The 23,960-nt window shown below is 42.7% G+C and overlaps 1 protein-coding gene and 1 long non-coding RNA gene across 4 annotated transcripts in view; one reads left to right on the forward strand and one right to left on the reverse strand.

Moving 5' to 3' along the window:
- The first annotated feature begins 7,938 nt into the window (after window positions 1-7,938).
- Window positions 7,939-23,960, forward strand: part of RAB2A (RAB2A, member RAS oncogene family) — a 72,117-nt gene continuing 56,095 nt past the window's right edge. The window contains exons 1-2 of one of the 3 annotated variants that reach the window (XM_061438811.1): window positions 8,174-8,263; window positions 20,376-20,431. In XM_061438811.1, coding sequence (XP_061294795.1) covers window positions 20,413-20,431 — 19 coding nt within the window. In that variant the 5' untranslated portion in view covers window positions 8,174-8,263; window positions 20,376-20,412. Of the gene's footprint in view, window positions 8,264-20,375; window positions 20,432-23,960 lie in introns of all 3 variants that reach the window. The other 2 variants (XM_061438812.1, XM_061438810.1) reach the window with 2 other exon arrangements.
- LOC133260461 (uncharacterized) lies at window positions 15,028-22,539 on the reverse strand. Its single transcript, XR_009740818.1, has 4 exons — window positions 22,450-22,539; window positions 20,357-20,405; window positions 17,204-17,418; window positions 15,028-15,293 (listed from the first exon to the last, which is right to left on the reverse strand). It is a non-coding gene; the product is annotated as an uncharacterized LOC133260461 (long non-coding RNA).

Consider the following 23,960-nt stretch of genomic DNA (forward strand, 5'->3'; position numbering starts at 1 on the left):
TGCTTTTAATATTTGTTCTTTGTGTTTGATCTTTGTTAATTTGATTAATATGTGTCTTGGGGTGTTTCTCCTTGGGTTTATCCTGTTTGGTACTCTCTGGGTTTCTTGGACTTGGTGATTATTTCCTTCCCCATTTTAGGGAAGTTTTCCACTATTATCTCCTCAAGTATTTTCTCATGGTCTTTCTTTTTGTCTTCTTCTTCTGGAACCCCTATGATTCGAATGTTGTAGCGTTTAATATTGTCCTGGAGGTCTCTGAGATTGTCCTCATTTCTTTTAATTCGTTTTCTTTATCCTCTCTGATTCATTTATTTCTACCATTCTATCTTCTAATTCACTAATCCTGTCTTCTGCCTCTGTTATTCTACTATTTGTTGCCTCCAGAGTGTTTTAATTTCACTTATTGCATTATTCATTATATATTGACTCTTTTTTATTTCTTCTAGGTCCTTGTTAAACCTTTCTTGCATCTTCTCAATCCTTGTCTCAGGCTATTTATCTGTGATTCCATTTAGTTTCAAGATTTTGGATCAATTTCACTATCATTATTCGGAATTCTTTATCAGGTAGATTCCTATCTCTTCCTCTTTGTTTGGTTTGGTGGGCATTTATCCTGTTCCTTTATCTGCTGAGTATTCCTCTGTCTCTTCATCTTGTTTAAATTGCTGAGTTTGGGTGTCCTTTCTGTATTCTGGCAGTTTGTGGAGTTCTCTTTATTATGGCGTTTCCTCACTGTGTGGGTTTGTACAGGTGGCTTGTCAAGGTTTCTGGTTAGGGAAGCTTGTGTCGGTGTTCTGGTGGGTTGAGCTGTATTTCTTCTCTCTGGAGTGCAATGAAATGTCCAGTAATGAGTTATGAGATGTCTATAGTTTTGGGGTGACTTTGGGCAGCCTGTATCTTGAAGCTCAGGACTGTGTTCCTTTGTTGCTGGAGAATTTGCTTGGTATGTCTTGCCCTGGAACTTATTGGCCCTTGTGTGGTGCTTGGTTTCAGTGTCGGTATGGAAGCATTTGATGAGCTCCTGTCAATGAATGTTCCTTGGAGTCAGGAGTTCCCTGGAGTCAGGGTTTGGACTTAAGTCTCCTGCTTCCGATTATCGGTCTTATTTTTACAGTAGTTTCAAAACTTCTCCCAACCAATACTTTTTTGTTGAAAGGGAAACTTAATGTCCAAAAAAAAAGTTTAAAATAAACGCATTAAAAAATAATAATAAAATAAAATAAACGCATTAAGAGGTTTAAAAACAAAAATAGAAGAACCAAAAGTCTCTACCAGACACTTGAAAAAACATTTGGCCACAATAACCATACCAGCTATATGGTATTTCTGCCTGGAGCTCAGACCACTCCCCCAAGCTCCAGACCCAAATGTCCAGCTGTTCATTTGAGCAACTAGGATACAGCAGAAGTGATTTTCAAGGATAGGTCATAAAAGATACTGAGGGTTTGGCCTCCTGGTCACTCTCTCACCTCTCTCCCACTGGGAGAAATCAGCTTCTGTGTCACGAAGATACTAAGCAGTTCTCTGGGAGGTCCACACTGTAAAGAACTAAGGCCTCAGTCATGTGCGTGAGCCACCTTGGAAATAAACCATCCAGCCCTAGTCAAGCCTTCAGGTGTCTGCAGTCTACAGCTCTGGCTGAGAGATTAAATGCAACCCTGTGAGAGACCTCCCAGAGAAGGCAATGGCATACCACTCCAGTACTCTTGCCTGGAAAATCCCATGGATGGAGGAGCCTGGAAGGCTGCAGTCCATGGGGTCACTGAGGGTTGGACACGACTGAGCGACTTCACTTTGACTTTTCACTTTCATGCACTGGAGAAGGAAATGGCAACCCACTCCAGTGTTCTTGCCTGGAGAATCCCAGGGACGGGAAAGCCTGGTGCGCTGTTGTCTATGGGGTCACACAGAGTTGGACACGACTGAAGCAACTTAGCAGCAGCAGCAGCAGAGAGACCTCCAAGCCGGGGCCACTGAGCTAAGCTGCTCCTGGATTTCTGATGCACAAACCTTGTGTGAGAATAAATGTTTATTGCTGTTTTAAGGTTATACTGTAGTTTTTAATAATCTATTTATTTGAAGAAATTGTTGAGAATTGATCCCCAGATTCCTTAAATTGAGACATTTAAAAGAGTAGAAGTGCAGCAATGATTCTTAGGCAAATCTAAATTAACCTTGCAGATTTTTAAATGTGAGTCTTTAATCTCAATTTTGGAAGAAAAGATTTATTCTTTTAATAACTTTTTAAATCAAAAAGCTGGAAAAAATAGACTTCTATTTTCTCCATTTTAGAAGTGAAAATGTGATTCTTTGATATCGTTTTCCTCTCTCACTCCACGGGTTGAAAATTCTGATAATGAGATCGCTAGATGCAGAGATAAAGAGTATACAGGAGGATAGTGTTAGTCACTCAGTTATGTCCAGACTCTTTGAGACCCCAAGGACTGCAGCATGCCAGGCTCCTCAGTCCATGGAATTCTCCAGGCAAAATACTGGAGTGGGTTGTCATTCCTTTCTCTAGGGGATCTTTCTGATACAGGAGGAAGGGGAGGTGGAAGAAGGTTGAAATGTGATCTCATAGTTCCTGGCACCCATCTCTAACAAAAGATATCAGTGACAGAAGGTTTTGTGTGTCCACACCTCCCACTGGGACATAGCTAGCTTATCATGTCCTCAAAAATGGAGAGAAATGGTTTTCCCTTTATCAAAATTTAAAGACCTTTATGGGTAATGATTAAAATAAATTGAAGTACTCATGGGAGTGGTAATTGGTTCTCTCTTCACTCTACATGAGGTATTCACCTCATGGTTCCTCATCCTTATAATGATCCTGACTTTTCCAAAATAAGGGTCCCTACCAATACACACAGGACATAGACCATAGCAAGGATAAGTGGAGGGAAGGGTTTGAAGTAACTGCATGGTCTAGTCTCTGCTGACAAAACCCAGCAATGCAGAGAGTAAAATATTGCTGACATTAATGTGGTTCTGTAAGGGTCAGTCTTCTAATGTACTTAGATACATTTGCAGAAAATCACTCAACTGAGATTTGGTATGTAGACTTTCTACCAGGAATAACGTACTTTTCAGAGTTCCCTCACATCTACCTGCCAGCAATTCTGTTAGCAACTGGAATTATTATATCTATTGAGTATATGACAAAAATTCTCAGGGTCAGCTTGTTAGTGGCAAGAAAGACTATAATTTAGACCTTTTGGAATCCAATATAGGGCCTTTCCCCAGGCCACTGTTAAGGACTTAGAAAAGTGGGTAATTTAAGAACACAATTTTGGTTTTTAATTTGCTTTTAAATTTTGTATTAATTCAAAATAGTTTATGTAATATTTTTAATCCATGATTTTATAAAATGAGCTTATTATTATTCTAATATTCATTGTTTCTCTCATTCACGCACCTACAGAGATTCCATTCTATCATTAATGTTAAGTCCACTGATTTAAAAAACTAACCTACATACAAAGTTTGAGCAAGCTCCGGGAGATGGTGAAGGACAGGGAAGCTGGGTGTGCTGCAGTACACGGGGTCGAAAAGAGGCAGATACGACCGAGCAACTGAACAACAGCAACATATAAAAGAAAGTTTCTTCACTTACCTGCACACACTTTGATTAAGGATGTGAATTTGCAATCATTCCATTTTGACTCTTCAAGTAAACCTTTGAAGAAGGAGCAGAATGGAATGGAAGAGAGAAAACAGTCATCTTTGGCTTTGACAAGTGGTCAGAAATAGGTCACAAGTAGAAAAGTAAGATAGGGAGTACTAAGTGTGTTACCCGGCAAGAATATAAATGGCTGGTGAGATGGGTAAGGTGAATGAAGTACAGTGGAGAGGGCTGTTGAAGCATTTAGAATGATTAGGTTTAAAGCAGTAACCATGAAAGATAATGTCCTTTGAGGCTCAGTTTAGATGGCTGTCCTGTAAAATATACCCTTATTTCCCAGAACAAAATTCTGTCCTCTAAGATAACACTGTAGCTCTCCCATTAGCCTTCATCAAGCCAAAACTACCCATGACTTAGCACAAAGAGACTCTAATCTTCTTCCAGGCAGTGTCTTTGTTGGGCTTATTTAACTCCTACAGTTCTTAGCGACGAGTTGGAGGTGAAGGACAGGCAGAGGATGAAGGGAAGGCAGAAATGACTTCAGTGTTGACTTAGTGTCTCCATCGATCTTGACACTTTGCTAGACACTGCACTTGTGTTATCTTATGAGGAATCTAAGGCTTAGAGAGTTTAGTAATTTACCCAAGGTCACTCAACTGATAGGAAGTAAATTCAGGATTTGAACCTCTTTCTGCCTCCAAAACTGGTACTGAGCTTATTAGTATTTGCAGGAAAATTAGTTCTGGCATGGTGTTTAGAAATGGCTGAAAGCATTTTACCATGGTTCTTAATTATTTCTGGGTCATGGGCTCATGCAGAGATCTCTCCCATGAAATTACATATATGCAAATACATACAACATTGTGCATACCATTTCACAAGGATCACAGGGCTCCCAGAGCGCATCAAGGGCTAGCCAAGGAAACCATGGAAACCAAAGTAAGAACCTATGATGACAGTATTCCAAACCACTCTTCTCCTATCCCATTCCCCGCTACCTCTCTTCCCACAGACTGAGAGCCATCAAAACCAGAGAAAGTTTAAACACATGAAAAGTTTGATTGGGAAGAGCAAATTCAAAATTCTAATATAATGCTTTACTTAAAAATGTTGTGGAAAATTTGAACAAGGAGACCTTGGAGAATGTAGACTATCTTTAAATTTCACAGTCATGATCTTCAGACCACATGTGAGGTAAGACTGAGAGATGAGGTTATCAGCATTCATCCTCAGGGGAGTGAAATAGCTGAAAATAAACTGAATGGAAAATCCTATGATTTAAGGTAAGAAAGGTTTATTTCTATCATTTTTGCCAATGAAATTTTTCTTGAAAAATGTCTTTGGATTTTGGGGGCTAAATAAAATGTTTGAGATGAAGTTTGTGTGGTTTTTATTTATATTCTGTATTATTTCAAAGAGAATTCAAGATAGCGTATAGGCTTAGAGAAAATAAAATGAAATATGAATTACACATAGAAAAAAATAAACGTAGAGACATAAACTAGAGAGACAGGAGTGGAGCTGATTTTACAACATGAATTTGTATACTGATAAGGCCTCTACTTCCTCAAGGTAATTTTTAAAAATTATGCAGCACTAAGGGTTTCTCCAGCACTTTGGCCATCTCATGCGAAGAGTTGACTCACTGGAAAAGACCCTGATGCTGGGAGGGATTGGGGGCAGGAGGAGAAGGGGACGACAGAGGATGAGATGGCTGGATGGCATCACCAACTCAATGGACATGAGTTTGAGTGAACTCCGGGAGTTGGTGATGGACAGGGAGGCCTGGCGTGCTGCAGTTCACAGGGTCACATAGAGTCAGACACGACTGAGCAACTGAACTGAGCTGAACTGAAGGGTTTCTCATATTAAGTATATATTTTTCAGAATTCACAAAATACCTTCATATGCATTATCTCATTTGATCCCAAACTGAAAAGGCAATAATTTTGAGGCAATTATTCTTTACATTTTTCAGAAAAGAAAACCAAGGCTCAGGGAGGGACTTGGAAAATCTAGTCCTTGTTATTTTCAACGCCACTGTTACAATTCCTGTGAACCAATAACTGATGCCTCTCAGTTCTGTGGAAGAACAATAAACACTTGATTCCTGTGGCCATGACATCTTCATGAGAGGATTACTACCTCTTTATAGGTGCTTTAGATCTGGAGATGGACAGACATAAAATTGAAGGACCTCAGACTTGGAATAGACCTTTCAGGTAACTTGATCACTTTATTGTGATCACATCAAAACTCTCTAGGAAGCCAAACGATTTGTCACAATCATTCTGTTTGTAGCAGGGCCAGGGTCAAAGGCAGGTTTCCTGAATCCTTCTCTTTACACTTTATTCTCTATAGCTCCATACATACCCTTTCTATAATTTTTTTTACAGACACAATTCTAACGTTTCTTTCCCCAGTTCCTCTCGTGTTCACTGAGTAAACTGCTGCATGCCAACTACCCAGCTACCAACCCCTGGTAGCCCCCGCATGACCTGACACCAGTGACTCTTCCCACTGCTCACTTCCTGTAACTGCATGGGAATGCTTTTGATTGCAAGGATGCTAGTCCTTTGGGTAACATCCTCAGAGTGGTCTCGTGCAGACTATGGATAAAGAACATACTTTTGGGAACAGCAGGGAACTGAGTCTCTTCTGGAAGGAGGGGACTTTCTAGGTGTCTGTCGTCAGGAAAGATTTGGGTGAAGGCACTCAGATGGGAGGGACAAAATGACCTTTGAAATTCTGGAGGACTCGGGCAGAAACCCTCTCTCCCACCTCCCAAACCAAAGATAAGTGAACCAGGTTATGAAATGCCTGGTAATTTTTCATGTCAAATTTTTGTGTGCTATCTTTGAAAATCACTTCCAAACACTGAAGAAAAATCCCTCTGAGCTGACGTTTGGAAAGGCCATTCAACCACATACCAGCCAACCACTGCCAGCCCCGCATGAAGGTGACAGTAGAATGACAGATTTCAAAAGGGAGAGGAAAGTGTTAGGCAACAGGAACCAGGGCCACTGTCTCCCAGTCACTTCTGCCCTAACAACTCTCCTTCCACTGCCAAGGTCAGAAGCCGCGGGTTAGCAAATGAGCTCCCTTAGGCAACTCTGAATTCCCTCAACAGATTCCGGACCCTGCACATTGTTTCTTGCGCCTAAATTTCAGTTCCCTTCCCAACCTTTTGTCCTTTTGACAAACTTACTCATCCTTCCTACGTCTAGTTCAGAGATGATCTACTTTAGATAACCTATTCTGACACTATCCTGTTCTCCATCTCCTCTTCCAAAACCTGTGCTCTTTTAGAACAGACTTTGCTTTCAGTTCCAATGCCCAGCAGTGCAGGAAATATAGTATGTACTTGGTGTTAGTTGAATGAATGAAGAAGTCACTGTGTTCTTTTGAGTGCATTTTTCAATAGGTAATTCATGAGCACTGAAAATCCAAACTGCACTCGAAAAATTCAGTGAAAAGTATATCTCCCCCCAACTATATTCCCTCTGACCCTTGGTCCCAGTTGTGTCCTTTCAGACTATGTACATAAGGGTATTTAAGTGTATTCCTGTCATTTTTCTACACAATAGTAAAAAGAAATTTATCTTTATTTGCATAACAATACAGCTTATATACAAATATGTATATTATATATATATATCACTTATTACATATATATAGCAGAAGTATGTATTTATAGACTGAGTCCTGTGCCTTATTTTTACTTGGCAGAAGACAGGCTTTCTTTTCTTTCCTTTTAATTAAGACCACGCAGTATTCCACCGCAGGGGTACACCAAGGTTGCCCTCACATTCCCTGATTTAGGGTTTCAGATTTACACTTCCATTATTTTCACTGTCAAAGCCCCGTCCCCCAGCGCAGAAATACCCTCACCCTCCAACCCCTCCCCCACGCCCGCCGTCCCAGCGGCTCCATCATTTTCAAACCCCTTGTCACGAGCCCAGGGCAGGCCCAGCGCCGAACGCGACCTCCGCCTTCCACCACGTACCCCGCGTCCCCGCCGCAGAGCGGAAGGACGCGGCACCGCGCGCGTCGCGGCGACGGAGCCGCACGGCCCCTCCCCTCCCCTAGCGTCTCCCGGCCGCCGGCGCCACCCGCTCAGAGGGCCCGGAACGACCGGCGCCTGGCCTCGCCCGGTTCTGGGTGGACCGGGAGGATGGGCGCGGCCGGCTAGGCGCGGCGCTGGGCGGAGCTCCGGCGGGGGCGGGGCTCTGGCTGGGCGGGGCTCCGGCAAGCGGGGCGGGGCGCGGCCGGCGAGCAGGGCTCCTCCCCTTTCCTCCGGCGGCGCCGGCGGCCGCAGCACTTCCGGGTCGGCGCGGAGGCGGGGCGGAGGAGCCGCGGCGGCTGTTATTGTTCGAGTGTGCTCGGCCGGGCGCTGTCTCCCTTGGCTCGGTCGGTGTCAGTTTGTTCAGCTTCCCCTTGGACCCTCACTCCCGGCGGCTTACGGCGGCGGCAGCGGCTGCGGCGGGCGGGGCCTGGCTTTTCGAGGCCGAGTGGCGCCGGGGTGAGGGGCGCGGAGGAGGAGGAGCAGCAGCAGGAGGAGGAGCCGTGTGCCCTGGCACCGAGCGGCCGCGGCCATGGCGTACGCCTATCTCTTCAAGTACATCATCATCGGCGACACAGGTGAGGCCCGGGGCGCGGCGGCCGGCCGGGCGGGAGGCGGCGGCCCGGGGGCCGGGGCCGAGGGGCAAACGGCGTCGGGCGGCGGCGCAGGCTCGGTCGCCGCCGGGCGCCTCCCCGCCGCTCCATTTCCGCAGTGCTGGAGCTGGTGACGTGGGCACTGCGAGCGGCCGCGGCCTGGCCCGTCGCCCCCGCCCCGGCCCCGGCCGGGCCTGCAGCCGGGGGCCGCGGCAGCCGTTTCACCACCTGGTCTGGGGAGTAGATGACAGGGGAGCCGGCCTGGCTCTGAGGGTTGCACGCCCTGCCCGGAGCCTCTCACCTTGGGCCTCGCCGCCGCCCCCGAGAAAGGAAAAGGGGGGCCCGGGGAGAGCAGAAGGGGATGGAAGGAGGGTCTTGGCTTCCCTGACACATCCCACCTTCTCCGACCCGTTCACATCTGCCATGGCCTGGGCAAAGCGCTCCCCGGCGTGGGACAGCTAGCTGAGAAGGAGACATTAAAAAAAAAAAAAAAAGATATATGTGTGTATATATGTATTTTTATCACTCTCAACTGCTAAGCCAGAATAAGTAACATCCCATTACTTGACGCTTGGGGAATGCTTTTCGAGGTCATTAAAACACGGAAGAGTTCTGTCCCTGTCGACTTTTGCCACGTGTAAACTGGCGTTATTTGATAGTAATGCAAGGCCGTTCAGTGCTCTCTGGTGCGTGTGCGTGCTGGGGACACTGGCTTTTTTTCCGATACATGAAATCCAGGCCCACAACTGCCAATTAATCAGGTGACCTGATGTCCATTTGAAGCAGAAAGACATACAGCTGTTTTTCACTTAAAATGACATCCCAGTGTATTTTGCAAAGTAGTCAAACTCATTGAAAAAATATATTTTTAAATTATTTATGGATTTTATGGCATTACTGTGAATCTAATAATAAAACTAAGACGTGTTCAGGTGTTAAAACTATTAATATACCAGAGTCTGATTTCAGTGATGACTCTTGCACAACTTTGGACCCTTTGCACAACTTTGGAAATGTAAGCGGCAGCTTGTGGTTGTACTAGTGATATGTCAGGTTGAATAAGTAACACTAGAGGCATGTTGATTTCTGCCTAAAAGAAAGATTTTCTGCTGTAAATAGTGTTTCAGCAATGTTTTTTGGCGTGCGCGTCGAAACTTGGTTCTCTATGCAGAATCCTAGATAAAGCAATGTTTTGCACATGTTCAGTAGCAAATTTATATACTTTTTAAAATGCTGAAGGAAGTGGCCTACTGGTTCATTTTAATTTAGGTTGTAACAGTGAGATTGGAAGAGGAAATTCACAATAACTATAATAGGAATGGGTTTGGGAAGTAGCAGGGTGATTATGGACATCAGCAGTAGTGACAGTTGAAATTAGCCTTTGCAGGTTTCTCTCTTTGAGCATACCTACTGAACATCTACTGTGGGTGAAGAGTTCTGCTGGGAGTAGTGGGGCTGCAAATACTAGCAAGTTGGTGCTGGGTTCTTCGGAATTTGCCCTCATGCCAGAACAGTGTCCAGGCAGTTCAGAGGGAAGACATTCATCCTTGCCCTTGCTGCTGTTGCCACCTGGTCCAGGTACACTTGGCAGTAGACTGTCCACCGCGCCGCCTTCTCCCCCCTCCAGTAACTGTCGGGTCAGCCGTCTGCACACTGGGCTCTTAGGGGCCATTCCTCCATTTCCATTCATTCGTTTGACCTTCAGGGACCTCCACGTCTAGGCATGACTTCCCACGCTGGTCTTCTTTCCCACTGTCACTAGTCCCTGCCTTCCTCCTGCCGCTGAGGCCCTGTGCTTTTACCTGGTCACTGCTGCTCCTGCACTCTGTTTGGAGTGTCTCTCTGTCCAAATTTGTCTGTCCTCAAAGTTTGACTAGAGTCTTCCATAATGGTTTCACAGTCAGCGTTTATTAAGTTCTTTTGATGTGTTAAGCATTCCTGGTATCCCAACTGGAAGTGACTACACCTCCTTATCTGGATGTATCCCCCTTTGTATTAATTCCTGTTTTGTAGATACTTGGGTGGGCATTTGTGTTTAATTACTTATCTTTTATGGGCAGAAAAGGTGTTTTTGCATGGTTTTGTATGCCAGGAAGATCTTAGTAGAAGGTAGGCCCCGATACTTAATTACATTATTGAAAGAATAGCCAAACAGGCCATAATGTTCCTATTAGTATACATTGATAACTTGACAGAAGAATTTTTTAGCGGAGTTCTGCCACTTTCTATTGATATCAACTTTGACCAGACCCCTTTGCCATGTTTTCTTAATTCAAAGTAGACCCACTTAATGTGCCCTCCCCACACACGCAAGAATGACAGTAAATCAATAGTGGGAGAGCCATCCTAATTTTTTTTTTTAACGTCATAGTGTGGAAAACATGCATTTTTAAAATGAAGAAAATCACTCCTTTTCCTGGTTTTCAGTTTTCCTACCTATTGAAACAGTCATTATTAGCGTGCCCCCCCCCCCCATAGTGAGATTAAGTAAGGACAGATATAAAAACACTGCACGTGATCAAGATACTGCTGAAATGTTCCTTTTCTTACTATATGGCCAAGTGCAGTTAAAATATAGCTTTAAAATTTTTCATGGGTAATGTCTTATTCCTGAAAAATCATTTAGGAAAATGTGTCACTTAAACCTAGATATAAAGTGGAAATTGGTTTTTAACAAGCCTGGACTAATATCATAAGCAGATAATTATCAAATGCAGAAGGAGAGAAAAATTATAATAAAACTATAATTGTTGCTTCTAAATTCTGGCATCTGCCTCCCATTTAATCTCATCACTGCCCTCCTTCTCGTTTCCTGCCTCTCATCTTGGTATACAGAAGCACAAACCTAGTTGTGTTCTATCTGAAATACCCTTTCTTCTGAGCTCCACTCCCCAAAATCCCACTCCGGCCAAAGTGAAAATCAGGTCAGAGTTTTTGATTACCTTAGCAGCTCCTGTTCATTCATTCATTTTTTCAAGGTGATAACAAACCCCACCCTTGCCTAGCTCCCTGTACTAGTTCCCTCCTCTCTTCTTTCTTTATTTAACCACCCCCACAGTTTGGTTTGCCTCTTTTTTGCTTAAAAACTTTTAAGGACAAGTGTTGTATGAGAAGGGATTCCCTCGTAGCTTAGTTATTAAAGAATCTGCCTGCAATGCCGGAGACCTGGGTTCAGTTCCTGGGTCGGGAATATCCCCTGGAGAAGGGAATGACAACCCACTCCAGTATTCCTGCCTGGAGAATTCCATGGACAGAGGAGCCTGGTGGGTACAGTCAGTGGAGTCGAAATAAACAAGACAAGGCTGAACACACGTTATCCTAACATCTGAATGTATTTTTTTATTTGAGATATGATTGACGTATAACACTGTTTTAGTTTCAGGCATATGATTTGGTAAGTAAGTGATTTGGTAAGTAAATATGTTGTGAAATGATTACCACAATAAGTTTCGTTAACATCCATCACCACACATAGCAAGAAAGTTGTTCTTTCCTTGTGATGAGACCTTTTAAGATACACTCTCCTAACTTTCAGCTGTTCCATACAGTGTTGATGACTATATTCATCATGCTGTACATTACATCCCTAGGACTTATAGCTAGAAGTTTGTACTTTTTGATCACCTTTAGTACAGCCTCTTAAATAATCTTTTTGTTTGTTTGGAATGGTTTTGACTTTGTTTTAAAAGTGAGGGTAGGCATTCCGTATCAGACATGTTCAATAGATAAGTGGATGGGCTCTTGGGGGAGGTGCTGCACTACCTGGAAGATAATACTTGATTTGCCAGGTGGGCAAAGGGGAAATATCTAGTAGATAATTGCAAGTACATGTTTGTAGCTCAGTCGTTGATGTTTTTAAAACATAGTGATATTTGTTGTTGTCTGACTCTTTGTGTCTCCATGGACTGCAGCACGCCAGACCTCCCTGTGATACTGGCAAGTTGAAAACAGAGCTGTACCATGGACCATTTTATTGAAGACTTTGCATGTGAAAGAGAAGGAGAGAGTGAGAAGTTTAAAGTTGATTGCAAGATCAAGTTGGCTGGTGTGTGTGTGTGTATTAGGATAGGGGAGACTTGAGGTCGAAAGTTTGAAATTACTAGAGAAAGGGCAGGGGCTAAATCCCAGAGGATTCCGGGAAAGAACAGCCTTTGATTCTCTGTAGGTTTGGAACTGTAACAGCTGGAAGACTTCTTCCTCTGGGACACTCTAATTTGAGTTTCTTTACATTCTTATGAGTCACCTGGTGTATTGGTTTTTTGGTGTTTTGGTTTTTTTTTTTTTTTCTTTTAAAGATTCACTGAGGGCCTAACCCTCAGTGATTTTGAGTCACTCGATCTGAAGTGGAGCTTCATGTTGCAAAACCTAAGGCCAGAAACAATGATCATTTTATATAATTATATGAGCAAGTTTGTTAGACTGTTTCGGAAAACACACAGTAGGAAAACAAACTGGGAAGTTGGGAGGTAGAAAAATTCCATTAACTTTTTAAAAATTATAAGATATATCATTCATGTAAAACAAATTCAAATATATATGTTAACACAGTTTAAGGAATAGAGTTGAATCAAATAACCCATGTGAGAGAAATACAGAGCCTCATCACTTGAGTCTCCACAAGGCTTTCTCTCACCTGAATTCCGTATTAGTCCTTCCTTAGCTTTTCTTCATAGACGTCTCACCTAACACATCCCTGAACTACAGTGCCTAGTTCTGCCCATTTTTGGATGTGTTTAGTTGTTTTATTAAATGAGAGAGCTATGTTCCTGAAACATATCTTTTAATGTCACCCAGAATTTACTTGAAGTTTTCGCTTTCTGCATGTTATTTCCTGTCCTTCAGGATTTTTGACTCCCCTTCCCCTTTCCATCCCAGCCGGAGTATTTGCTGCCTGCTTCCCCTAATATTTATATTGCTCCTGAGACTGCCTTTTGAGCCACAGAGGCCGCGGCCCTGGGTTTCTCATCCCTTTGCCCCTTTCTCCTCTCCTGGTGAAACTGCCTCCTCATCTCCAATCATGCCCCACTCTTCTCTCTGGTGCTCGTGTCCTTTCTGTCCCCACTCCATTGCTGCTCCCACTCCAACATGAAATTAATTTTCTCCTTTATCTCTCCCCCTGCTCCCCCTCCCCCATGTTATCTCCACAGCTCTCCTCCTCTTAGCCTGTCGTTTTGATGTTTGACTTGAGCAGATCCTAATTTTGCCAGCTCAGCTGTTTTTCCCTCTCACTCTGGCCCAGCTGTGCTTGCTGCATTTTGTTATTCTGTGCTCATCCTCAGTCTGGGAGGCTGTGTCCTTTTGCCACAAAAGATACAACCGCGTACTGACTGCCCCCGTCCCTCTCTCAGACTTCTCGTTTTCTGTGACGCTTCCCCATTTGTTTTCATCAGTCGCATTCATTTGCAGGTTTTAAAATACTCCACATTCTAGCTGTTATTCCTCACTTGTAAGTAAAGGACACCCAGCAAAGAGATGCAGAGTTCCCTCTGCTGTCATACACTCATACACACCGAAGTCGCTCAGTCATGTCCGACCCTTTGCGACTCCATGGATTGTAGCCCACCAGGCTCCTCGGTCCATGGGATTTTCCAGGCATGAATACTGGAGTGGGTTGCCGTTTCTTTCTCCAGGGGATCTTCTTGACCCAGGGATCAAACCCGGGTCTCCGGCATTGTAGGTAGACACTTTACCGTCTGAGCTACCAGGGGATCCCCATAGGCACCCTTTTTAATGCCTGCTGCTGCTAAGTCACTTCAGTCGTGACCGACTCTGTGCGACCCCATAGACGGCAGCCCACCAGGCTCCCCCGTCCCTGGAATTCTCCAGGCAAGATCACTGGAGTGGGTTGCCATTGCCTTCTCCTTTAATGCATGCAGTGTTCCTCAACTCAGACAACTTGGGTCTCACCTTTGGAGATACTGTTTTAGTGGATCTGCAGCGAGTCCTGGACATCTGTATTTTTTAAAAAACATCCTTTGCAGTGGTGTGTGGCACTCCCCTCTGTGTCAGTTGTGGGCTCTCTGCCTGACTTTTTCTAAAATTAATTCTTTCCTGCTTTCAGGTTTTCTGCTCTCTGGGATTTTAAGTAATTGCTGAGGCAGCAGTTCAGTTCAGTTCAGTCGCTCAGTTGTGTCTGACTCTTTGCGACCCCATGAATTGCAGCACGCCAGGCCTCCCTGTCCATCACCAACTCCCGGAGTTCACCCAGACTCACGTCCATTGAGTCAGTGATGCCATCCAGCCATCTCATCCTCTGTCATCCCCTTCTCCCCCTGCCCCCAATCCCTCCCAGCATCAGAGTCTTTTCCAATGAGTCAGCTCTTCGCATGAGGTGGCCAAAGTACTGGAGTTTCAGCTTTAGCATCATTCCTTCCAAAGAACACCCAGAGCTGATCTCCTTTAGAATGGACTGGTTGGATCTCCTTGCAGTCCAAGGGACTCTCAAGAGTCTTCTCCAACACCACAGTTCAAAAGGATCAGTTCTTTGGCACTCAGCTTTCTTCACAGCCCAACTCTCCTTCATATCCAGGTTTAATCCCTGGGTTGGGAAGATCCCCTGGAGAAGGGAATGGAACCCACTCTGGTATTCTTACTTGGCGCATGGACAGAGGAGCCTGGTGGGCTACAGTCTGTGGGGTCACAGAGAGTCAGACATGACTCAGCGACTAACACTACTTCTACTAAGGCATATCCTGGGTGAATTTATACAGAAATCTCTATCACATTAGTTTTTGGCACTCGATGTCTACCTAGTGGATTCTTAGGAAGAATTTTCCACACTTTTTGTAGTTCATCTGCGATATCGAAAGCTTTTAATCCTTTAACTGGTTTGTGCGAAGTAACCATTTCATAAATGAAGAAACTGAGCTGTGTCCTTTGGGAAAAACTATTTCTTCTCTCCCACAAGCTCTTCTACTTTTCATAGCTATGATGTACCTCTAAGTTTCTCCAGTTCTTTCTTGAAAGTGTTGCCATTTTCAGGGGTAGCTGACTGTTACTATGTTTCTGGTCCAATCTGAGGGAAAAAACAAGAAAATGAATGTTGATGGATGATGAGTGAAGTTCTTGAAGGCACAGAGTTAGTGCCTCAGAACATGATGAATGTACACTAGGTAGCCTCTGCTGGTTAGGCTGCACGCATTGACCAGTTTATTTCTCCTTTCAAAAAGGATTTAATTGGGCTTCCCTGGTGGCTCAGATGGTAAAGCGTTGGCCTGCAATGCGGGAGACCCGGGTTCGATTCCTGGGTTGGGAAGATCCTCTGGAGAAGGAAATGGCAACCCACTCCAGCACTCTTGCCTGGAAAATCCCATGGACGGAGGAACCTGATAGGCTATAGTCCATGGGGTCACAAAGAGTCAGACACGACTGAGTGACTTCACATACAAATTTTGTACAGTTTTAAATGCAAGTAAGAGAGAGTGTATTAGTTTATGTTGCTAACATAAACCACCATATTCTTAGCAGCTCCAGCAATGCAAATCTTAGAGTTCTGAAGTTCTGCATAAGTTCATGTACATGGCATTACATGTCTGAAGTCCGATGTATGTCTCAGTGCGCTATCATCAAGTTCTTGGCAGGTTGGGTTCCCTTCTGGAGGGTCCATGCTCATTCAGGTTGTTGGTGGAATAGTTCCATGCTGAGGTCTCCATTTTCTTGCTGGTGTCATCAGTTCCTGGCTTCCTGAGTCTACCCACCTAGTCATGTGATTTGGCCCCCTTCCTTCATCTTCAAAGCAACAGTGGGTTAGGTTCTTCTGTGTGTTTCTGACTCTTCTTGAATCATCCAATCTCTCATTGAAGCCGGGAAAGGTTTTATGTTTTAAAGACTTACATAATTAGATTGGGTTTACCTGGATAATCAAGGATAATCTCCTCATCTCAAGGTCTGTAATCTTAATCACATCTGCATGGGCCGCCTTGCCTTGTAGGGTAGCATACCCATAAGTTCTAGGGATTGATTAGAGTGTGTGTATCTTGAAGCAGGTCAGTGGGGGAGTTTATCCTCCCTACCACAGCAGGCTGAGGAGAAGCAGTAGGTAGAAACAATAAATTGAAGTCAGAAATAGCATTAATATCCATGCTGTGTACACTTTTTTGAAGTGGACACTGTATTTAGCACCACTGCAGAAGGAGAAGAGGATGTCAGAGGATGAGATGGTTGGACAGCATCACCGATGCAATAGATGTGAACTTGGGCAAACTACGGGAGATGGTGAGGGACAGGGAGGCCTGGCGTGCTGCAGTCCATTGGGTCACAGAATCGGACACAACTGGGGGGCTAAACTAAACTGCACTGCAGAGAACTCTCTCTCATCTACTTACTTACAGTAATCATCAATTTTTTAAAAGTATGTGTACTCATATACTTATTCCTTAATTGAGTCTTGAAAGACATTTTCTTCTGGTTCCCTTAAAAAAAATACAGTATGGTGAAAAATGTAAATATACAAGTAGTATATTTGAACATGAGCTTCCCAGGTGGCACTAAGGTTAAAGAACTGCCTCCCAATGCAAGAGACATAAGAGATGCTGGTTGGATCCTTGGGTGGGAAGATCCCCTGGAGGAGGGCATGGAACCCACTCCAGTATTCTTGCCTGGAGAATCCCCATGAACACAGGAGCCTGGCGGGCTACCGTCCATAGTATCTCACAGAGTCAGACACAATTGAAGTGACTTAGCATGCACACACGCATATTTGAACATATGGGACCTTTTCTAGGGGTATAACTCATTGAATCTGAACAATTATATCCATGAGGAAGGCTCTACTTTACAGTGAAGGAAGGTGGACTGATTGTCACATCACACAGCTAGTTAACTAACCAAGCTGGAATTTGAGCCCAGATCTTTCTGACTCCAAAGGCCATGCTCTCTCTCCCATGTCATACACATTTCTTAATTCCCACATATTCCATATCATACCTCTTGTGTTGGCTTATCAGCTGCTTGGTCTGTGGAGTTGATGTGGAAGTACACAGTCCCTCAGTTCGCTTTTCTACTAAAACAGAAACTACCTCCACTCTGCAAAACTGAGCAGAAATATTCTATCAATAAAACAAGGATAGTCTGTTTACTGCTCCTCAGCAGCTCTGAGAGCTTGGGCAGCCTCTTCAGTCTCTGAATCTCAGTGTCTTCATCTATAAAATGGAATAAATAAGTGAGATTTTGTGTGTGACTAAATAAATGGTTAATAATTCATGTTCTTTTTTTATCTTTTTTATCATTTTTATACTTCTTTGAATGTCTTCAAGAATTTCCCCATATGCAGTTGAAAAACTAAACCAAACTTGACCAATGCTATATAGTGTTTGAATTATGCTGTTCATAGCAAAAATCATTTCTTTCACCCTCCGTGTGAACTAATATGTTAATATGTTGATTTTTTTTTTTTCTTCACTTTCTTGTGTAGCTTGCTCATTTATGGCCAGTTGATAACTTGAAAGAGTCTACCATCTTTGACTCTCATTTCTCCAGAGTGGTTATCCGGCAACTGTCATCTTTGTTTCAGCCCTACTGTGTCACTTTTTTTGAAGTCTATTTTTTGTATAGCCCAGTACTCTTTTTTTTTTTTTTTAAATTCAATCTGAGAGGCTGTCTTTTACCAGGAGAATGTAATCATTAGTGAATTTGAATTTTTTCCTGCCATCTGGCACCGGCCTAGTTCAGTCATGAGCAGGGGTCAAGGCCTAGGTCCCAGGTTGTCCCTTTACTCTGGACTTCCTGGGGAGGCACACTTGTCCCACACAGGAAGCAGTATGGTAGACAGATCTCCCAGGCTTGTGTAGTGTCCTTGTAGGACAATCTGAAAGAGGATGCCTGCCCATAACTTACTTGTGCAAATAAACAATTCATTTAAATTCCTGCGTTTTCTCTCTGTAAGATGTGTGTAGTACTCCTGGCTTAGTGCACTCTATAGAGGTGTCCACCAGTGTTGTAAGTTTTTGGGGTTTTTTCCTCTAACTTTGGAGCTGTCTTTGAAACTCAAGTGTCAGTAGTCTGTTTCCCTTCATTTATGTACAGTTGATAAACCAGTGTAAGTGGTGCATTTGTACCTGCTCTGCAACCTCTGGCATTATTAACATTGATGGATAGCTCCCCCTTAACATTTGTCCACCTTTAGCAGTAACTACTCGGAGAAGGCAATGGCACCCCACTCCAGTACTCTTGCCTGGAGAATCCCATGGACGGAGGAGCCTGGTAGGCTGCAGTCCGGGGGGTCGCTGAGAGTCGGACATGACTGAGCGACTTCACTTTCACTTTTCACTTTCATGCATTGGAGAAGGAAATGGCAACCCACTCCAGTGTTCTTGCCTGGAGAATCCCAGAGACGGCAGAGCCTGGTGGGCTGCCGTCTTTGGGGTCGCACAGAGTCGGACACGACTGAAGCGACTTAGCAGCAGCAGCAGTAACTACTATGCATCTAGGAGGCAAATAATACGTTATTCTAAGTTCTCTTGGGTATTTTAGCTTAGACTGCATTCTTGAAAATTTCTTAAGGGCCTGCTGTTTGTGATTAGAAAAATATCTGGATTGGCATGGTGGCTCCTGCTTACTCATTGCTTTGGTAAAGTTCAGACATCTTTAGCTTCAGTTTTCTCATCTAGAAAATGTCAGTAGTACTAAGTTACCTACCTCACAGGATTTTTGTTAGCTTGAAACAAACATTGTACACAGATGTTTTGAAGCTGCAGGGTGCTTTATTAATGGCAGTATTTTAGAGATAATTTTTCTTATATGTTGAGTATCCTAAAATTAAGTTGTGGGTTTGGACGGGGGTGGTTTTTTGCTTATGGAAAAAGGTATTCACTATGCTGACTTTAAAACTATAATTACTTGAGTTCAAAGAAGCAAAACAACATGTTAACCTGCAAAATGGCAGTTCTTTGATCTTGAAATTCTCTCTGGACTCTATAAAAGAAAAAGTCTTTTCCAGACTCGGATGAGAAGAATATTGGGTAGAAGGTGCTCTTTTTCACTGGTCTCCAGAAAAGAGGTTGTAAGACGGAGAGTTGTTTCCTATACTCACTCATGGTGTCTTCAGGTTCCTTGCCAAAGTTTCTCTTAATTTTGAACCCCTTTGGAAAGAGGCGGTTCTATAGATCTGCAGGAGTCTTCAGTATAAATGAATCTATTGATCAAAAGTTATCTTCTCTGTTTGGCCCAAGTATTGTTGGTTCAGTTTTAACCGTTTCAAAGGGCAAAGTAAAAGTACATTTGTCCACAACTACTTATGTTAAAAGCTTTACTTGATAGAAATATTAATAAATAGGGAAATTAGTTACTAGGTTATAAACTGAAGCAGTAGTAGTTGTTTGCCTGGTGAGATAATTGACCAATCCTTTAAGAAAAATATTTGTTACACTTTTCCCAGATGACCTTTGGTATGGGGTGAAGAATTTCTTCTGGTTTTGCAGCTAAGTGGATTTTTAACTGGTTGAATAACTATCCTTAAGTACTGTCCATGTAGGCCACCTGGAGAGAGCATGCTGCTATATTCAATCCTAGATTTTTACATTTTATATTGGCAACAACTTGGATAAACTCCACTTTGGTTGAAAGAGCTAATGTGTGGATTACACCAGACAGAATCCAGAATGGCTGACTAAATTTAGCAAAGTGGAGTTTAATAAAAATGAAGTGAAAGCCCTATATTTACTTTTTTCTTAAAAAAAAAAATATATATATATATATAAGATGGAGGTAGCTGGTTAAATAGCAACACATGTCTAAAAACTTAGAAGTTTTACATAACTAGGTCCAGTAGGAGTCCACAAAGGAAGAAATGTGACTCTCAGGAAAAGTGTAATGTACAAACAAGGCAGGTAGTAGTTGTGTTTAGTCAGGACTCAACTGCAGTCCAGTTATGGGAACTTGTTTCAGAGGGACATCTGCGCATTGGAATCTGTGCTCAGAGACCAGTCAGGGTGGTACAAAGGTGTGTCAACCATATTTCCCAACATATTTAGGAAAGGAAGAATAACTGAAACATTTTAACAAAAAAAGACTTAAAGGAGAATATAACAATGACCTCAAATACTTAGGTGACTGTCATATTAAAAGGGGGCTTCAACTTACCCTTTGTGGCTTTTTGCAGACAGAATCAGGACTACAAGTAGACGACTCGCTGTGAAATGGAAAGAGTATTAAGTGGTGAGTAGGTCGGTTACTGGGGTGTTCAGGCAGAGGTTTGATTGACACATTAGGACATGGAAGATGAAATTTATGCAACCAGTAGGGGATTGGATTCGAATATTTTTTTCTTTTTAAAGAAAGTTAAGGTATTATGTGGGCATTCCCGGTGCTGGAGTTAAGAAAAATGAGCAGGACTGCCCTACCCTAAGGGGGAGACAAGTTTGCCACAATGACAAGATGGTGTAATAGAGACTTGTCTATGCAGAGTACTGAAGGAGCATGGAGAAGACTCATTCATTCTACCTGGAGTGAACAGCTCATGACATTCAGATTTTCAGTAAACATTTATTGAGGACCCACTGTATGCTGAGGACTGTGCTATAGCTTTCATACATTTCTAGCAGTAGTCCTAGATAGCTCTTGACCCCGTTTTATAAATGATAGATCAGATGTGACACGATCAGACGCTTTGAGAACTTCCCCACCTGATAATCCTGTAGAATCAGTTTGTGCTTTTGCCTCTGTTTGGGTATTTGTTGTGTATGGAGAACAGAGAATGGAACTGAGCTCCTCAGTCTTTGATTTTGCCAAGAAGGTGGGATGACTTTATATCAGGAATGTTCTGCAGAGTGTGGTCCTATGGAGTTTTTTGTTGGGATTTGTGGAGGCTCAGGAATACAGGAATCTTGGGACCACACTATGAAGAGCATTGTGTGGTATAAAGAGTTGGTTTCATATGCTGTGGGTACAGCTTCATAAAAGAAGCTTTATTCCCCATCTCTGAATGGGATAACTAACTCTTCACTCAGACTTCTGACAGAAGTTATTGAGGCCTTTCCACCATTTAACCTTTTTTTCTTTCTTAATCTCCCCCCCCCCCCCATCCATTTTGGCTTACAGTTTCCTTTCTTGGAGAATTTACCCAAGAAATGGAAAAATCATATTGGATTTGAATGTGAATCTGTGAATGTTGAGCCTTAGCCATAAAGTAAGTCTTGTTAAAAGTACTGCTGCTGCTGCTACTGCTAAGTCGCTTCAGTTGTGTCCGACTTTGTGCAGCTCCATAGGCGGCAGCCCACCAGGCTCCGCTGTCCCTGGGATTCTCCAGGCAAGAACGCTGGAGTGGGTTGCCATTTCCTTCTCCAGTGCATTAAAGTGAAAAGTGAAAGTGAAGTCGCTCAGTCGTGTCCAACTCTTAGCGACTCCATGGACTGCAACCCACCAGGCTCCTCCACTGTGGGATTTTCCAGGCAAGAGTACTGAAGTGGGGTGCCATTGCCTTCTCCATTTAAAAGTACTACTGATTAGTTATTCTTTAGTGGCTTTTAGGAGTTAAAAAAGGAAATAAAAATCTTCAGTTTCACAGCACATTATTTTACTTTCAGGCTTCTAATTTTCTTAGCAGACCAGTATTTAATGTGACTATTTATAATCACACTAGAAGTTTTGCTAGTTATTTAAATGCCACATCACACTGGAGGTTGTTGGATGGGGCTAGTGAAAGTATTGCTTATATAGTATTTGATGTTAAAATAGATCCTTTGAAAAACACAGATTTTTTTTTTTATAAAAATGATGAATGTTTATGGTGAAAAATGAAAATTTAAATACTCCACCATTTTACATAGTATAGTAATGATTTGTGTATCCTTTTGGAAATTTTCTGTGCATCTTTAAACATGTATGTGTGTGTGTGTCCATCCGTCCCAGCCCCACCAATATGATTGCTGTTCTTCACCTTTTTTTCGCTTAAGGGTAAATCTTGGGTGTCTTAACATATCACAAATAAATCTATCTCATTCTTTTAAAAAATCTGCATAGCTGAACCATTATTACTTCAGTCAGTCCTCAGTTTTCTTAGTCCTGATCTGTGCTAGCAGACAGCAGAAACCTGCTGTGGTCAACTTAAGCAGAGCAGCGTTTTATTGGAAAGATAGGATGCTCCATAGAATTGATAGGAATGCAGTATAATCAAGCTTGAAAATGGCAAAACCACGGAAGGCAAGACACAGCCAGACTCCTGCTGTCAGTACAACCTGCTGAAGCAGATGCTGGTGCACGCCAGTCGTCCGGCACCTCCCCTGTAGCCACTGTGGATTCTTTCTTTCTGGTTCCTGATATTGACGCATTCCTTCAAGATTCCAAATTCTGAACAGGCGCATCTGATTGGCTCAGCCGAGGTCAAATGTGACCACAATGGAATGTCAGAAGTCATCTTCTATTAAGAATAGGAATTTAGAAAGAATATTAGTATTTAATTGTGAATTTAAGTATTCATGTATCAATACTTAAATTCAACAGGCTAGTCTTAACATTGTCTGTGTTGACTGATACCAAGTCTTCAGGGATTTAAGGAGCTTGATTTAGTTACTGTTATCATGTACTTCTTATTAACCTAGCACTGCAAGAAATGGATCGTTCTGCTTACAGTCTTAGATTTTGATACTCATTTACATCATAACATACTACTTAGACATCATGTGCAGTAAACTTACTGTATGGTGATTATAGTGTACGTTTATATCCAGACACCTTCTTCCTTTTATAACATCCTGAGAAAGTATCCTCTTCAAGCTACTTCATTGAAATTTACTTGTGAGATGCTAAGTTCTTATTTGGAATCTTTATGAAACAGTCAGGAAAATGGTCAGGTTAAAATATGTTGACACACCTGATCTATTATTTTTTTAAAACCTTCGTTTGTTAAATTTCTGCTCCGTCAGAGTCTTTAAGCTTATAGAATATTTCTTTTCTTTATCTTACTGTTGATGCTAATACATGGTAAGTGAGATAGCTTCTTTTTAGTTAGGGGAGGTGTTGTTTGCAAGTAGTAATATGTATCTGAGAAGAACAAACTCAGGAGGTTGGGTGGTACAGTGGAAAAATATGACTTATATTGTAAATTTAAAAACCTTATTTTGAGTTTCAATTCTGCTTCTCACTGTGTTTTAACTTGAGGCATGTCATTTAAGCCTCCGTTTCTTCATCTTTAAAATAAGGTTATCAGGAATTCCCTGGCAGTCCATGATTAGGACTCAGTACTTTCACTGCTGTGGCCTGGGTTCAATCCCTTTTTGGGGAACTAAGATCCCACAAGCTGTGTGATGTGGCAAAAAAAAAAAAAAATGAGATTATCATTCCTGCTTTACTGATGTCATAGGCTTACTGTTATGGTCAAATAAGATTGTATGTGAAGAGAGAGCTTGTTTTCACCTTCAAAATGTCAAAAGTCATGCATATATTTTACATAAGACAAGAGTGTGTTAGCTTGAACTCAATTATAGAAGTCCATAGCTGCAGTAAAAACTACTTGTTCATACTGAAGTGGGTCCTTTGGGTATTAGGCAGGTATCAGGTAGTCTCACTATTCTAAGCTCAGTGATCGCCAGAGATTCTAAGTGGAAACCAGGATAACCGTGTTTTGAACTTAACCTGTACCGAGGTGCAGCAGCACATCTTCACTGTTTTCTGTTACTTATCTGTTACACCAAGCAGGTAATGGTGTCATATTAGTTGTAGCTGGAAGACTAAAGAGGATCGGAGAATG

The sequence above is a fragment of the Bos javanicus genome, chromosome 14 (genome assembly GCF_032452875.1).
Source record: "Bos javanicus breed banteng chromosome 14, ARS-OSU_banteng_1.0, whole genome shotgun sequence".
Classification (NCBI taxonomy): domain Eukaryota; kingdom Metazoa; phylum Chordata; class Mammalia; order Artiodactyla; family Bovidae; genus Bos; species Bos javanicus.